The following is a 16667-nucleotide window of genomic DNA, read 5'->3' as shown; positions in this document are numbered from 1 at the left end:
CCTGCCATTAGGGCTGACCGCGCCTATCCTCATCGAATAGCATTTTCTTTACCCAGGCAGTCCTAGTTTGTATGGCCTTTTGTGATAACTCCGAATCTGGTAGCAACAGGTCGAATCCGTGGAATCCCCCAGGCCAGATGTGAAACTCAACTTGCACGCCCGCCTCAAACAATCGACTGGCATACTCCATGTCTTCGTCACGAAAGACTTCCGCAGAGCCCACATCGATGAAAGCATCTGGAAGGTCCAAGAGATCAGCCGCAGCTGCAAGGCCAGGGGATGCCAAAATGGGAGCCTGTTCCTTGCCCTTTGTTGGATCCCCAAGATACGACGCCCAGGCCATTTGATTATTGAGTCCACTCCATGTTCCTTCACTCATAAACTGATTGGAAGAGACAGACATGTTCTGGCTGTCGAGCATGGGACACATCAGCAGCTGGCCACATAGTCGAGGACCTCCCTGGTCACGAGTACGCATAGCCAGGGCTGCGGCAAGACCGCCACCCGCAGACTGCCCAGCTATCATGAGCCGGGACTCATCAATCCCCAACTCAGACATACGGCTGCCCACCCACTTCAACCCTGCGTAGCAGTCTTCCAATGGGGTCGGGTAAGGATGCTCGGGTGCTAGTCGATACTCCACAGAAAAGCATGTAGCATCAAACTTCTCAACCCACTCTGTCACTACAGACATACCCAGGAAACGATTTCCCATCACGAATCCTCCGCCATGGATAAAGTAAATCCCGGGTCCCGGCGTCTTGACGGCTTTTCGGGTGGCAGAACGGGCAATCAAGAGTTTGATCTCGCCGCCTGCAACAGGGACCTGCACATCTTCATGCGTGATGGGCTTGCCAGAGAAAGCCACTGTTGCCGTGTTGCTCTGATTTAGCGCAGCTCTCAGCCCATTCAATTCATTCGATTGCATTCTGTAGTCGAAAAGCCCTTGGGTTAGCTTGGCCTCTAATGAAGGATCATAGGAAGGCCTGGGGACAGTCATTGTGGCGGTGATAGCTGTGGTGCGTAAACCAATAGTAGTGCTTGAGATCTTAATGTCACGTTTCAAAATTAGTGAGATTTGTTCACAGCCTTGATTGTGAACATTTATATCAAGAGCGGACGATCAGAGACGCGAATGACCATCGAAGCCATGTAATCAATAGCAGTCCCTGGGTCTTGGTATAATTTACAAAAACCATGCAGTGTAACATTAATGACCGAATATCTTTATCTGATCACAGTTGCACCGATTCAAGCAGGCCACGACGTTCATGTACCATGTCGTAGCCGGGTCCGCTTCGAGGTAGACCAAGATGCTCACAAGTGCATCATGTCACACAAGGTGTATGCATCTAAACTTCGCCACTTTTTGGGCATTGTGCTGGTGGCCAACTCTTCCAGCGGGACTAAGAAACACGTCACCGATCGCCGTTATACAAATATATCAACTTCGATTGAGGATATATTGATAATATCATTTTCTCGAAGTGTCAGAATCCACTTATCACGCTCAACAATTTGGCAAAAGGGATTCACAAATCGACTCGAACATGTCGAACAGGTGAATATTCATGATCTAGAAGACTTGGTATGCTCACCTGGTTAATATTTTGGAACCTTGAAAGTAGCCTACTGCACTTAGCTCATTCGAGCACCGAAATCAGTATCGATGATGCAGCAGCTCTCTATAACGATCTCACGCCAGTCGCTCCTGAGTTTGTCCTCGGCGATTGGAAAGGAACTATCTTGCGAACTGGTCACCCGGATGTTGAAAAGCTGAAAGCTATGGGATGGGCTGGCAAAAGGTTCAACTCCATTAATGACGTGAACCCGGTGGTAATCCAGTCCAGCGACGGTGTACGAACTTGTATAACGGATTGGGGGCATGCTAGGGTAAGCTTGGCCAATCCTGGTGGCGTCAAACCTAATCGATATAGCATCTTGACCCCACTGATGTCTTTGCTGCAGGTTCGCGAGGTTCGATTTCGGGGAGTTGTCTCTGCTGCGATGATTTATGATCAGCTTCCTATTATTGACCACTTTCGATTATTGAATGAGAATGCAGTCGCTGGTGTGATGGATAATAAAGATGACAAGAATAACTTCGGACTCTATTTCATTCTGGAGAGAGTTTGCCAGCGCAGCTAGTGAATCGGTGAACAGCGTGGTTGCGCCATCGGCGGTCGAATGTTGGAGAATATTGTGGATGGGATCAGAGTGCAACGAGTAAGATATTACCGAGAGGCTCAGCAGATCAACGCAATCTTGCTCATTCAATTGCCGAGGTTGATATATACATCAATGAAGTTTATTTGTCCCGTCTGGAAACACAAGAGAACTATTTGCTGAGCTCGGTGTAAATGACACGTTAGGGAGAAAAAAAAACTATCACTATAGATAGAACATTTGACATAAATCAGTCTAGGCGTCAGTATAATAAACGCGCTTTATGGTGATTTCAGAACGTATAGAGAACTCTTCCCAGTATCTCATAGTAGATCAACACTATATCTTTATGAACAAATTCTGCAGAGTTTCCCCCTGCTAAACGTATATCAAGTTCGATTGAATTATCATGCGCCACTGTTGAAAGACCACACTTCAGCACATGGTACCCCTTTCGCAATTGTGCAAATCACGATTGAATCAATTCTTGCTGACAATGTTTGCCTTTAGCTAAGCAGTAAAAACGTATCAAGGGCAGTAGTTGATGTCTCCTATATCCCCACTCCAGTCAAAATGAACCACATCCACAATTCTCCTCATCACGTTTGGCTCCATCAAGCTTCGAGTCATATCCGCCAACCAGGCAAGATGGAGCTTCTCAGAAGAAGCACAGGCATTGTACATAATGTCCATATGTACCCGCGGTTTGCTGACAGATGGTCCCGATCGACCTAATGTTCCGTATGGCTCCAGAGCTGCAAGAAGCGCGGCGTACTTCGATGAGTTCCCTACCGATTGATACTCACAGGCTTCATGCTGCTGGTCGCGCGCGGTTGTCTCTTTAACCAACTCATAAACTTTGTGATGGGACCCAAGAACCGCCCAGTTGCAAAAAGCCATAGCAACTCTTGCACTTACTGGCGAAGCAGTAACTGAGTCCGTGACCAGATCAATGCAGCTCCCAATCAAACCGTCAAGGTATGCACAGAGATTTCCTCGTACCCCGCGGAGAACAACGTTTTCTCGCTGTTTGCGGGCTGTGTCACTGCGGAAATCGACCAGATCATTAATGAGAGTACAAGCCTCGTTCAGACAAAAATAGACACCACTGTCTAGTTCCTGCCCGGTAGCAAGAGAAGCAGTCACAACCGCATGGAAAAGGCTGAGGTCGATGTAGCGATGTGCTAAGATGCCCGTCATTCGGCTTCCATAGATGCCACCCGGAACTTCTGCATGATTTCGATAGTATCCCATCACTCTGAAATGCAGGGTGGAAGACATGAGATTGTCAAAGTGCCAGTCTGAGAGCACGCCGGACAAATGAGAAAGCTTTATGAAGGCTACAGCTGCAGCACCGGTCTGCTGCAGTAAGAACAAAGTCTTGTCATCTGCAACCTCACAGTAGTCACCAATGAGGATATCATTGCCAGCATCTGCAATTGCAGCTATCAGGCCATCGTCAGATGCACTTGCGTTTGACGCAATTACTAGATATTGCTTTGCATCAACACACATCTTCACTTGCTCCGACTTGGGGTACAACTGCTGTCTTATGGATGATTGTGTGTCATGCACCAGATGTGGTCGCCGGTCTGGTGCTTGGACTATCGGAATGCCCTCTGGACCACGGCAAGTTTGAGGTGCAGCAATCTCGTCAACTTCTGCGTTGGCAAAAAGTAGCTCAGCGACGGCTTCTTCGAGACTATTGCTTGTATAGAATGATTCGTTGTTCCATTCGCTTGTCTTCTCCTGCACAATACGTAAAACTTCGAGTGTTTTCTGGATTGCACCACAGGAAGTACTCTTTGCGAAACTTTCTAGGTCGGTCCCGGCAGGGATAGGAAACAGTCCCAAACAGGTACAGGCTGATCTGGGGTTATATTTCGCAGAGGCAAGGTTCGTCTCTTCGCACGAAGGGGGCTTCGTCCCACCAAAAAGAATCTCTCCCTCCTCGAGGCATTTCTTGAAAGAGAATACAGCCAGTCTCAGAGTCTTGTAGTCGAGAAGTTTCGCTACATTTTCTTCTTCAAACAATTGAGCCAGCTTGGCGAGAGGAAGGGGAACCTCGTTTCGCTCAACAAGGTTTTTGTCATAGGAGAGCCAGGCATTCACCCAACCTCGATATACGTGAAGTCTGATGTTCTCAGCATCAAGCTGTACAGGATTGATGAGTCAGTCGTAGTGAACATGAATTCAAGTAGTTGGTTATTTTTGAATCAGGCATCGAATACACGTACCAAGAAATCTTGAATGTCTCGAGTGCGAGTTGGGGTCATTGTGGTGGCGTTCTTGTGTACCGTGCTTGGAAAATTTAGTATTAATTTATCAAAATGTTGACTTGCTGCTTATATGGATAAGTGCTGATGCTGCAGGTATCGTTCTTTATAGATAGAGGTGTGTCGTAATGAGATGTCTAGCTTATCTTCTCACCGCAGTCAATCCTGATATTTCGAAATGCAACATCAGTATAAACCAGAGCTTTCGAAGATGTTGTGTCACAGTGCCATGTGCTTCCATTATAGAGGCGTATTTCCAAACAAGCGACTGGTCCTGTTGTGCAAAAGGGCCCCGTCACTTATCGTATAACATGTTACACCGGCCTCATTTTATGGGGCAAAGTACTGGTTGAATGATATGATAACTTGATGCGGCGAGCTTGAGCTTTCCGCAGTGCAACTACCAAACTGAGTTAGTTACAGCGACATCTGACTTGAGAGAGCCACTCCAAGTTCATCTTGTTTTGTTTCTGACCTGATTCCTAAACTCAATACTTGATATCCGCAGAAAGCGCGCATGGTTCATCATTGCGCATGGAACTACTAATCAGCTTTAGAAAACCTGCTTTAGATGTGTATTTCTCATCCCTTTCAACCGATCTGCAGCCCTGCCTTCAGAGAGCCCCCTGGGGTGACTTCCACGTTGCTCAACAGCACTTTTCAAGCGATGGTTGGCCCTGCGCATATTGCACCAGGACTACCGTCAACAAAACCAACCACTTATAGACATCTATAACAGTCGTAAATAGGCGTAGAAGAGCAAGAATGGTTCTTTTGTCATGCTTCTGCGGGTTATGCTCGTTTGAGAATAGTTCATTTGCAGATAAACAAGACGGACGTTTCAATGGTGACTTGAACTTTAAAAGATTGAGCAAGTGTGATTCATGATCACGGTAGACGTCCACAGGACCTTGGGAACCTTTGGCAGATGATGCAAAACAATCTTGCCTAAGAGGCCGAGTGCTTGTTTGACAATCATTGTGAATGCACTGGGCAGGCAATTCCACGTTTAAGCTGGCTAACGGCACAATATTGGATGTGGATAGATACCATACGCAAGAGCGCAGGAAATTGAAAATGGTGAAATGAAGTAAGAGCTCAGGGAAGTAATACTAAGTAGTTCATTACAGTGGCTTAAAATGGCTTGGTTGGATAAATTGCTTGACAGTTGATCATGAATGGCCCTTTCGATTCCTACTCGCTGTTACAATCTTCGTATCGCTCAAGGGTCCAGACAAAGCCTTCACAGTGCTAATCCGCACTTTGATCTTCCCAAAAGACAAAGCATCGCACCTCGATGCTCTTCCTAGGAACCTGGCTGTCCGACGTTTTTGGGTCCGGAAAACTAGAATGCATACACCAGGTATCATTCCCACCTTGTGTATCAAAGATCTTGAATGCGACAAGATCCTCGGTCGTCATCTTTGACATGTACCACCACTCCTGGGCTGCTGAGTACTGCCCAAACACAACGCTCCATTGAACGTCGACTCGCTTTTCCTTCGCCGCAGCCGCCGTTTCATCGAAAAAGTCCACAAACAATTCAACCACATCATCATCACCGCTTGACTGCGCGTCACACACTGCGAGCGGGTCTTTGTGCACCGTCTCCAGTGGCCGCCAAACATTGATCAACGCCCAGCGTGTCTGGGTGAGGTGGTCAACATCAGCTTCAGGGACAACCTCTCGAAGGATCTTGTTCGCGCCATGGCAAGAGTGATCTACATGCACAACATAAGAGGGGCCGCGTTCACCGGTTGTTTCGCTAACTGTGTCGTCGTGAGCGTTGCGGAGAACGTGCTCAAAGATTTCCACGCGAGAAACACCCAGGCTGGATACATGTTAGCAAGTGCTTTTGGGTCATGCGTCTGTAACCGACGCTATGACGAGGACATGAGTGTGTGTCTTTACTTTTCTTTCAAAAACCGAACCGTATCCGGATATATGTGATTCTTGATGGTCTCGGAACCATAATTTGGCATTGTTGGCAATGGATGCTTGTAGAATTGAAACCCATTTACATCTAATTGAAATTCTTTGTCGGCGTTTCGAACGTCGTGGATGGTGACGCTGCGTTTGTCGGAGAGGCGCTGGTATAGTTCGCTCAGCTCGGTAACCGTCGTGCGGGGCGCACTGCTCGGTACGAAATTCAGGTAACTCTCGATGTCCGTATTCTCGATCATGGTGTATTCACTGCTTGTAGAACCGTTCAATTAGGAACGTGTAGTTCGAGGCTGGATGCGGATACTGCTTGGTAGCACTATAATATCAGCTCTACTTAAGAACAGCTTATTTCTGGAGGGAGGTAAGCAGGTTTTAGATCTATAAGACTGGAATCCTCTTTAGTCACAAAATTCAGATGGGCAGACGGAGAGGAGCGTCCCCAACATTGCAGATCATAGCTCCTTTGTTGGTTGCACGACATATAGGTGAGTTGTTATGTGCAGACAAGAGACACATGAGTGTTCTGATGCGCAAGCTCAGACCTCGCAATTGATAAGAAAGTGGCAAGAGGATACCAATCGCCTCCAGCTAAACAGCAAAAGCAAAACTCGTCTTACAAAGATGCAGTGTACCATGCAACCATGCTACGCAGCATATTCCCATGGATTAGCTCGTCATTATAACACACTTGGGCCCCTGAGTGATATCAGGGGGCAACAGTTGACCCGATTCATATGCAGTTTCTCTAATCTGGAATCCAACAAGCGTGCCCTGGCTCTCTTGATCCAACTTCATATATCAAGCTGTGACAAAATGAATTTCAGAGTCGATGCCATCATCATCGGTGCCGGCTTTAGCGGCTGCTACGCCTTGTATCGCCTCCGTCAGCTCGGCCTGCAGGCTAAGATCATTGAAGCAGGAAGTGATTTTGGTGGAGTTTGGCATTGGAATCGATATCCAGGAGCTCGCGTCGACGGCGATTGCACCGTTTATCAATTTAGTGACCCGGAGATATGGCAGGGTTGGGAATGGCGGGAGCGCTTCTCCAGCAGTGACGACCTCCGTCGGTACTTCCAACATGCGGCCAAATTGATGGATTTGCGCAAAGACACCATCTTCGACACCTCAATCACTCGATGTGAATATGATTCCGGAACAGGATCGTGGGTCATCCATACCGCTCAAGGATGGCATACTGTCTGCACGTATCTCATTCCAGCCGTCGGAGCAACCGTGAAGCCATTTATCCCCTCCATTCCAGGCTTAGACCTTTTTGCGGGAACAGTTGTTCATCCATCTCGATACCCCAAGACTCTTGACGTCTATGGCAAGAGCGTGGGAATAGTCGGAAATGGCTCTAGCGCCGTACAGTTGGTCCAGGCGTTGAAGAAGCAAGACGCTAAGCTTACCGTCTTTATCCGTAAGCCCTGTATCGGAATACCGATGCGTCAACGAGATATCTCGTACGGAGAAGCAATGATGCAGAAATCGTTCTCGGAAGCCATTTTCGAGAAGACGCGGCGGTCGGAAGCATCGTGTGCATATAACAATGCACGGGGGTCTGCTCACGACTTTACCGCCGAGGAGCGAAGAGCCATATTAGACGAAGTGTGGCGTCGGGGTGACTGGAATATTCTCCTTGCCAGCTTCTCAGACTACGCGGTCGATGAGACAGTGAACTCGTTGCTCTATGATTACTGGGCACAGCAGGTACGGTCGCGCATGACAGACCAACGCAAAATGGATCTCGTTGCGCCTCTTAAGCAGAACCAGTGGTGGGCAACCAAGAGGCCTTGTCTGGAGCAGAACTACTATGAGGTGATTGATGATCCCGATGTCAATGTGCACGATCTACATAGCGCCCCGATTGCAGAAGTCGAGGATCGGGGCATCGTAACCGGTTTTGGGCCTGACGATAGGGAGCATCATCGCCTAGATGTGATCATTTTTGCAACAGGCTACGATGCTTTCACGGGCAGTTTACTTGATATCGGACTGAGGGACCGACACGGGCAGACTCTTCGGGACAAGTGGAGTGGTGGGATTATCACTTATTTAGGAATGATGATCCCTGATATGCCGAATCTTTTCGTGATCAACGGGCCCCAGTCTCCGGCCTCGGTGACCTGCGGTCCACCTTTTCTCGAACAGCAGGTTGATTGGGTCTGTCAAATTATTGCCAAGATGAAGGATGAGAGGTTTGAAAAAGTGGAAGCGACCCAGGAGGCAGCTGATGAGTGGGGCAACGAAATGCACGCAGTCGCAGACGCCACATTAAATATGCGCACTGATTCTTGGTGGAATGGGGCAAATATTCCAGGAAAATTCAGGGAACCACTGGTCTACTTTGGGGGGTACAACGATGGATGAGGAAAGCTTCGAGCACGGCTGACTGCTGGGAAGGGTTGCGAGGCAGTTAGTGAGATTGGGCAAATTCATTCCCTCCGTTGGCGAAACTATGGTCATACAAACTGCGACTGTATACTTCATAAATCGAAAGTGAAGGGTTACATCAACCACACAGTCCACAATGCACATCTTATCATGGACAATTCCATGTGCTGTTGCCTCTTTTGCTCATGTCAATTGGCTCTATTAGACTCCCTTAAATGGCATACCTGCTGAGGTGAATTGAAATTTGCTTGGATCAACGCTCCACCATAGATCCCGTCGAAGTATCAACGACGACTTCCAAATCTAGGTGAGCCGCGTGAAACAACCACGCATGTAAGCCAAACTATCGGGCATCGAAGAAAAATCAAGAAAGAATACGTATCGTTTTCAAGCTAGAGTGCAGAATTACATATTAAGAGTTTGTCAATGAAGCGAAGATCAGCCTTGGCTGCACAGCAGTAGTTTGAGTAATGTCTTCAAGCACGTCTAGGAATCAACGACGATACTCAGCTTTGGCTGAAACATGGAACCACAGGAGAAATGAGATTCAATCAATGCAGAGAAAGAATATTAGTGACTAGTCCTTAATTTATTCCAATCCAACCCGACAGCCTTACACAATCGACAATTCGAGAGTATCATCTATGGTGGTACAGATTGTGAATTTGGAATTTACCCAATTGGGAAACATGCAATGCTCAATCAGATCTGCAAAATCGAACGAAGGAATGAAGGGGTCCGATTAGCCTAAATGTATGGGTACAATACATGTGATTGATCGCTGCGTGGCTTGACGCGGTGTTACGTCATGAACTATAGCTTTGTGCAGCATATTAGGCGGATACAATCCGGTTTTTGAAATTTTGAAAGTTTTTGAAATCGAATGAGATTGCATTAAAATAAGAGCAAGAAGTGGCGGACTAGACTGGATTTGACAGAGATTAAATCAAAATGATGAAGTTTTCTGTAAGATGATCTGCAGATTTTCAATATATCAGAAGGAAAATATCTGAACGCGAGATTAAAGAGTAAACAGGTGAAATGGCACATAATAGGAAGAAATTCCGATCGTCGGGCTTGATCGTAGCTCAGGGTGGTTCACAACAAGTCAATAGCAGAGTTTTGATCGTCGGGCATGACAAGAGGTATGACTGATGGAATTATGAGGAAGCATGTGTTTCGTCGGGACAGACAAGCATATCGTCTGTCTTTGGACAAATGTATGAACGAGAATGACCAAGTAATAGAGAAATTCTGCTGCGACACTCGATCAATTATATGATCTTTATTTATTGTGGCCATCTTTTCCATATTGATTTACCACACGCGACATCAATTCTTAACTTATCTTCACAAAAAGAGAACGTTTCTTTACAGTCATATAGCCACGGGTTTAACAGAAGCAATGCGGTACAGACTGCCACAAGCTTGCCAAGGACGAAAAGAAATTTTGCCCAATACTTTACATGTATTGTCTTTTATCTGGTCTTGGACAACCCTGGAGCTTGTTTACATCCAGTCATCTCGCTTATCTTCTACATTTATATCATGTCTAATCTGCACGGGGTCTCAATCGGTGCTTTGGATAGCTTTATCTATGCTTGACTTGTCATTTTCTTCTTCAGTTAACCGCCCTACATCAGTTGTTACCTTATACTCTGAACACCCTATGTGTAAAATAGTATATACGTTATCACAGATGTACAGCCTGTCAATCAGGTAACATTCCCCGCACTGAGCGGACCTACCTGGTAGAAATTATCCTACATATATATCACGATATATGATAGATAGGATCTACGCATACGAAGGTCTCTTTCAGCTACCGATTCACTGTTACGAGCCACTAAGTTTTAGTTCATAGTTACAGGAGAAAACAGCCTGTTTCTACACAACTTGTGCAATTGACCCCGAGTGACGTTCTTTACTTGTGCATTATGTTTGTCGCACCTCAGGTTTACCCGCGGGTGACCCCCATTAAGCATCGGAATTTTGGAACCTGACCCGTTAGTTGCAGGGTTATGAGGTTTACTCGCGGGTTAGTGCCAGATCAAGTTGCGTCATTTAATATCACGTCCCCTAGAAAGCGTGCTTGGCCTTTTTCGATTGAGTGCCAGAGGCTTGAGTGGCTGCCTTGGCGCACAGAGCTGTGCAAATTGTGCAACCGTGCAAATTATGCAAATCAACTCGACCTACTGCGTACCAGTTTGAGGATGAGAAGAAAAGAATTGAAATTGAATGAAGACATATGGAATTAGATTTTGTAGGAATCTGAACGTAATTAGACAAATCAAAGAAAATTTGAAGGAAAGAAAACACCAAAGAGATGACGACCGACAGCACAGCGTTCAAGACCCGATCCTGACCTGGCAGGCATTTGACAAATACTCACGAACAGTACCATCATGACATAGACATTCCGGGTGGTGCCTGGTACCCAAGAAGCTCAGGCCGTGTACGCAATTCCATTTCTTTCTCCTCCTGAACCAGAGCACAGCAACCACACCAGAACGACACACAGCAATCGCCGCAACAACTACCTTCGATACCATGTTGCTGACGCATCTCGCCTCGGGTGATTGTTTGCATAATCCATTGCGAGGCAGCTAGACTCAAGAAAGTCCAAATCGCACACTGAAGAAGGTCACTGGTTAGTATCGAGGCGGAGTAGTGGTTTTGGCAGTTGAAGTCTTACAGGGCCGTTCACGTAGCTAAAGTCTCGAAGACTGGGGTCTTGTGCTCTGGCCCGAGTCTTTCCATAGGTTAAACATGGTAGACAGCAGCTTGTGAAGCCTGGCATGGAAAGATTAGATGGAAATGCACCTCATGTATTATCAGATTAGAATATACTAACAGAGTGTGCTAGGAGAACAGCAGTCGAATAGGGAATAGTTCCATTCTCGGTTTCTTATGAGATCAGAGTGATTCGAGTTGGCTTGGTGATAGGTTGGTGGACTGGTTGGCTGAGCACGATAAACTTTTTGCTGAGGGTCTGCCATTTGGATAACTTGTAGTGGTGATTTGGGTAACGACAGGGCTTGAAGAGATTTTTACTCCTGGGAAAGAACTTTGGAAGTCGATTTTCCATGGTATTGGTGGGCATGTTTCTAACTTTATACTCACAGTGCATGGTACTTATCGAACCCTGTCATAAGCCCAAGCAGCCAAGACATGAACATTTGGATGTTCGGAGTAATTGATCGTCATATTCAGAGCCACATTGGGAAGTTCGCATTCGTTATATTGGGTCCACCCAATCATGAAGTGTTTAAGGAGATCATAAAGTGGGGAAAGGGGCACCCCGGAGAGTTTTTAGTGGAAAATGCAGACTAAAAACAAGCTCCTAGGCTTACAAGGTATGTTTATCAAACGTGTAAGAAAAGGAGTGATCCCACTAATCCGGAGTGATCAAATTATCTGCATCGCAGTCCATTGAGAATTCATGGAACATGTAGAACATGCTAAGCAGCGTAGAAGCCCATCCATGAGTCCTTTAGGCCCCAAGCATGGAATATTCTTTCTAACCCTTGGCGAAATTTTCTTGTTTCGATTGTCTGATTTAAGTCGGGCATTCCTCGGAGAATGTTGAGCAGAAATTCAATCATCTGCCTTGCTAGAGGTACCAAGCATAGACTGCGGTCTTGTTCCCAAACCAGGTAGTTCGTATCCGCCAAACCTGAGTGAAGAAATAAAAAAAAAGCCTTGGGCAAGTCAGTCGATGAATCTATAAAAGGTCTCGAGAGTCAGCCAGTCTTTGCTTCTTCTTATATCTCAAACAGTTTTCTTTCTATCACATCGTTGATTGTGAAAATGTTCGACGCAAACCCTCACTCCTGCTCACCAGCGGCAATACCATTGCCTGTGGTTTTCGGTGCAGATATTCTTTCTCTTTCGGCGTCATGAGTCAAAAAGTATACCATGGACGTTCCGTCTTCATTCAACTACAACCATGGCGACGTTTCCCTTCAGGACGCTGAATTCTGCAACATCACCGTTCAGTATACCCACCCGGGACACGACGACCTCATCACCGTGGAGACATGACTACCTAAAAAATGGAACAATCGGCTTCAAGCAACCGGAGGTGGAGGCTGGTCAGCCGGCCGTTTTGTGCTTTCCCAGTTCTTCATGTCGGGAGCAATTGGAGAAGGATATGCTGCCACAACCACGGACGCTGGACTAGGTGATGCTGGATCCCCCGAGCCATGGGCTCTGAACAGCCCAGGCAACGTCAACCTCTACAATCTTCAAAACCTTGGTTATGTTTCCTTAAACGATCAATCGATTATCGGAAAAAGTCTCGTCAAAAGCTTTTACGGCCGTGACCCAGAATACTCCTACTGGAGTGGCTGCTCTCAGGGTGGTAGACAGGGACTCATGCTTGCGCAAAGGTATCCAACTGCTTACGATGGCATCGCTGCCTCGGCGCCAGCTCTGTCCTTCAATCAGCTTACCACGTCCGTCTACTATCCCCTTCTTATTTAGAATTGGGAAAATTCAACTGCCCCTTTGGCCTGTGAACTCAATTACATCACAGCTGAAGCCATCAAGCAATGCGATTCAAACGATGGCGTTCGAGACGGAGTGATCTCACAGGAGGGCTGTAATTTCGACGCCCTCTCAGTCGTGAATCAGACTTTCCACTGCGAGTCGAGTCAGAAGAAGATGTCCCCCAGTAAGGCTGCAGCACTGGTTTCCAATGCAGCCTGGTCGGGACCTCGGACTGCCACCGGCGATTTCCTGTGGCATGGACACAATCGAGGAGCAGACCTCAATCAATTCGGCACTGTCCCGGGAGTGAATGCTACCGGTCAAGATCTGTGGTTCCGCCTCTTTGTGATGAAGGACAAGAGTTTTGACGTGCAAAATTAGACTCATCACGAGTACGATGTGATGTTCCGTCCGGCTGTTCAAGAATATGCCGGCTTGGTGAACGCCGACAACGTGGATCTTACTGAGTTCAAGAATGCAGGTGGAAAGCTTATCTCATATCACGGAATGGTTCGTATTCTCTCTACCTCAATGTTTGAATCTCTCCTGGGTCTCTTCTAACCAATCGACAGGCCGACGAATCTATCCCGGTAAAAAGTTCAGAGCACTTTTATCGAGGGGTCAGCGAAGCTATTGCCAATGTTCAGAGCTTTTATCGTTACTTTGAGGCACCAGGCTTGGGTCATTGCTCTGGCGGTAATGGAGCGCAGCCTCTTACTACATTCAACGCTCATCGAAGTTGGGTTGAAGATGGCGTTGTCCCAGAAACCTTGCCTGTCAAGTTCAACGGTACAGATTGTGTTGAACAAAACCGAATTCTCTGTCCTTACCCAGCGAAGGCCGTGTACCGCGGTGGTAATGCTTCAGAAGCTGGTAGCTTCCAATGTTCCAGCAATTCAACAATGGCTTCGATGGGCACAAAGCCCTCTCAGCGGCGTCGTTTCCACTAGAGCAGCTCGAAAAGGCTGGATTATTTCTGGAAAGAGAGCTTTCTACTTTGCTCACTTGTCTGTCTATCTCTATTCACCCTAGGTCCCTTGCATTAAGCAGTCCTTCGTGGCTCTTCTATTGTACAACTATAACTTGCATTTTCTTTTTATACATTTGCTATATTCAACTTAATTGAAACCACCTGCATCAAAGAATTAATCAATCTCATAACTCTGGGCTTTGAAAGGGAACTTGCTTAAAGGTAAGTAATAACCTTTCATCTTTCATCGTCTGTATTCAAAGCCAGGAACACTTCGCGACCTGCCTAGATATATTCATCGAATCGGCTCAAGTTAAACCAAGCCTCTGCAAAGGCCAACTGAGAAGTATGTGATAACGGTCCTCCAGGCTCTGACAGACTCCATTGAGAATATGACGAGGCCAACCTTGTATAAACCAGACTGAATCAAGTTCATTCAAAAGCACCGAGAAGAAAGAGACCAACAGCAGTGCAGCCGGTTGTTTGTTTTGCATGTCATTTACAAGAACGTCTGGTAGCATGTAAAGCCAGCTGAATATTTGTGGCCACAGCTCTGGGCCAGGGAGAGGAATAGACGTTCCAAGTATTAAATCAAAGCGCGAAGCGAGTAAATCAAAAGCGCCATGATAAATGGAGTGTCGAGGATTGTTTGCTGCGAATGTCTCGGATATGAGAGCCCGCAGATCATGTAAAGGCCCAGAGTACCCACGCAAAATACTCTGAGTTCTGTGATGATTGAGCTTGTTTGAGCGGTCCTCTATATTTCCCTCTGGGTCTGGTGGTGATTCCGATGTGCTGTCGTCATTTGTCCCAGAATGTAATTCTGATATTCCATTGGACGTGCCAATCTTATTGCTGGCGTCTAGGATCGATCGGATGCCCATGAAAAGACACAGAGATGGCGTATCGCCGTCATCGCGGAACGCCATATATTCGCCCAGCCGAGGTCCTCTGGCAAGCGAGCAGATGAAGATATAAACGGATGCAATATACAATGAGTGAGTGTTCCCATGATGTAGTTGTGGGCTGGTAGTTGCAACCTGTTCAATGGCAATGCTCAAATGACGTTCTGCTTCCACGCCAAAGTCCACGTGTGGCTCAAACATGGGCATATTTTGCAGGTTGTCACTGGCAGGTACTCTTTTAAGATGAAACCCCGAGACTGCTAGAAGCAAACGCAAGACATAATGCACAGAAAATCCAAGCCGAATCAACTGATCGGGAATGTGCCCTTTTAAGTCTTGTGCTGAAGAAATATGATGAAGTAATGCCATATCAGTAACATCGAATTGGAATGGCCTTGCAGCCACAGCAGTCTCAGGCTCTGTCTCGGGTGGTGAGAGAGTATCGATTTCTGCAGTGCCAGGTTCACGGCGCGCTCGCTTTGGGATCTTGAATTCCGACTGAGATGAGGAGATGAAAGCATATTTAATAGTTGATTGTTCAGATCTTGGAGCCTCGGTATCTTTTTGATTTGGAACCAGGCCTCCAGCGTGCCTTCGAGCATGACCATAGTCGCACTTGATCGAGTGCCGTACGCAATTGTTGCAGGCAGGTGCAGTTTCATCGCACTTTACTTGATCAGTGCTGACCCCTATGTTGTCCGTCATGTGATGGCTTACCTTAACTCGTCGTGTCTTGCAGTTACCGCATCCCATCCGAGATTTGCGATGGGTTCGACGAGATCTGCTGCTGGCATATGAATTTGACTCGTGGTCCATGTTTGGGGTTGAGCACAGGAGTGAAGATAGAGAAAAGGACCGCGCCCCTTTGAATTTCAGTTTGATTGGAGCCTCTGGATTAACATTTTTTCTCTCACTTTTAGGCTCTCGGGGGCTAATGCTGGCACGCTTGGTGTCTTCAACGTATGCTCCAAAAAAAAAATACTGTAAACACGCCAAAGCCCGTGGAAAGCCCAACTCAGCTCAGCATATCATGCGGCCTTGGGATTCCGAGAGTGTTCTGTGTTTGATCTGAACGTTTTCTTCTCGCCTGACCGCTTCCATTGCCAGCTCTATTCTTCTGCTGTCCCTGACACCTCCTTTACACAGTTTCGTGATCCTGTGGGGCTGACCTGATTCAGGGCCTCGAGTGAAAAAAAAAGAAAAAAAGAAACAAGATCCACAATGTTATGTTATGCGGAAGGCGCACCCTGCATCCAGCATGATAATACTGTCCTCAGAGTCAAGTCTTTCTACTGAAAGCCCTATAATATGCTGAAATACCCATCGCACAACGGCCATTGGGTTCCCGACTGTTTGTGGGCTTGGAGCAAAAATAAAAGAAATCGACACCTGCAGGATTCGAACCTGCATTTCCGAGGAAACGGGTTTAGCAAGCCCGCGGTGTCACTCGATACATTGATATTATTGGTTGATATACTTTGCCTTGGGCTTTCCCATTCCTCTTTGTTTTTTTTTATTTTT

The 16667-nt window shown here is 46.7% G+C and overlaps 8 protein-coding genes across 8 annotated transcripts; 3 read left to right on the top strand and 5 right to left on the bottom strand.

Moving 5' to 3' along the window:
• Positions 1-7: 7 nt before the first annotated feature.
• On the bottom strand, positions 8-1000 carry N7511_006884 (alpha/beta hydrolase; the record flags this gene model as incomplete). The annotated part of the gene is made up of 1 exon (XM_057129261.1): positions 8-1000. One exon carries the CDS (start codon positions 998-1000, stop codon positions 8-10), a length of 993 nt encoding a protein of 330 aa, XP_056983817.1.
• A 550-nt stretch (positions 1001-1550) lies between these two features.
• Positions 1551-2148, top strand: N7511_006883 (DUF4334 domain-containing protein; the record flags this gene model as incomplete). Its single annotated transcript, XM_057129260.1, has 3 exons — positions 1551-1561; positions 1629-1893; positions 1969-2148. The coding sequence occupies 3 exons, from the start codon at positions 1551-1553 to the stop codon at positions 2146-2148; spliced, it is 456 nt and encodes a 151-aa protein (XP_056983816.1).
• A 546-nt stretch (positions 2149-2694) lies between these two features.
• N7511_006882 (uncharacterized protein) lies at positions 2695-4442 on the bottom strand (the record flags this gene model as incomplete). Its single annotated transcript, XM_057129259.1, has 2 exons — positions 2695-4320; positions 4404-4442. The coding sequence occupies 2 exons, from the start codon at positions 4440-4442 to the stop codon at positions 2695-2697; spliced, it is 1665 nt and encodes a 554-aa protein (XP_056983815.1).
• Positions 4443-5693: 1251 nt separating this feature from the next.
• On the bottom strand, positions 5694-6625 carry N7511_006881 (uncharacterized protein; the record flags this gene model as incomplete). The annotated part of the gene is made up of 2 exons (XM_057129258.1): positions 5694-6273; positions 6354-6625. 2 exons carry the CDS (start codon positions 6623-6625, stop codon positions 5694-5696), a joined length of 852 nt encoding a protein of 283 aa, XP_056983814.1.
• A 574-nt stretch (positions 6626-7199) lies between these two features.
• Positions 7200-8756, top strand: N7511_006880 (flavin-containing monooxygenase; the record flags this gene model as incomplete). Its single annotated transcript, XM_057129257.1, has 1 exon — positions 7200-8756. One exon carries the CDS (start codon positions 7200-7202, stop codon positions 8754-8756), a length of 1557 nt encoding a protein of 518 aa, XP_056983813.1.
• Positions 8757-11183: 2427 nt separating this feature from the next.
• N7511_006879 (PLAC8 family protein) lies at positions 11184-11601 on the bottom strand (the record flags this gene model as incomplete). The annotated part of the gene is made up of 2 exons (XM_057129256.1): positions 11184-11414; positions 11476-11601. Coding segments are annotated over 2 exons (357 nt in total), but the record flags the coding sequence as incomplete, so codon positions are not given.
• Positions 11602-12908: 1307 nt separating this feature from the next.
• On the top strand, positions 12909-14221 carry N7511_006878 (putative feruloyl esterase; the record flags this gene model as incomplete). The annotated part of the gene is made up of 4 exons (XM_057129255.1): positions 12909-13143; positions 13318-13577; positions 13653-13781; positions 13844-14221. 4 exons carry the CDS (start codon positions 12909-12911, stop codon positions 14219-14221), a joined length of 1002 nt encoding a protein of 333 aa, XP_056983811.1.
• A 328-nt stretch (positions 14222-14549) lies between these two features.
• On the bottom strand, positions 14550-15962 carry N7511_006877 (Zn(II)2Cys6 transcription factor domain-containing protein; the record flags this gene model as incomplete). Its single annotated transcript, XM_057129254.1, has 2 exons — positions 14550-15812; positions 15864-15962. The coding sequence occupies 2 exons, from the start codon at positions 15960-15962 to the stop codon at positions 14550-14552; spliced, it is 1362 nt and encodes a 453-aa protein (XP_056983810.1).
• Between the last annotated feature and the right edge of the window lie 705 nt (positions 15963-16667).

Source organism: Penicillium nucicola (assembly GCF_028828085.1).
Source record: "Penicillium nucicola strain IBT 29836 chromosome Unknown utg000006l, whole genome shotgun sequence".
Classification (NCBI taxonomy): Eukaryota; Fungi; Ascomycota; class Eurotiomycetes; order Eurotiales; family Aspergillaceae; genus Penicillium; species Penicillium nucicola.
This window is presented reverse-complemented; position numbering and strand designations above follow the sequence as displayed.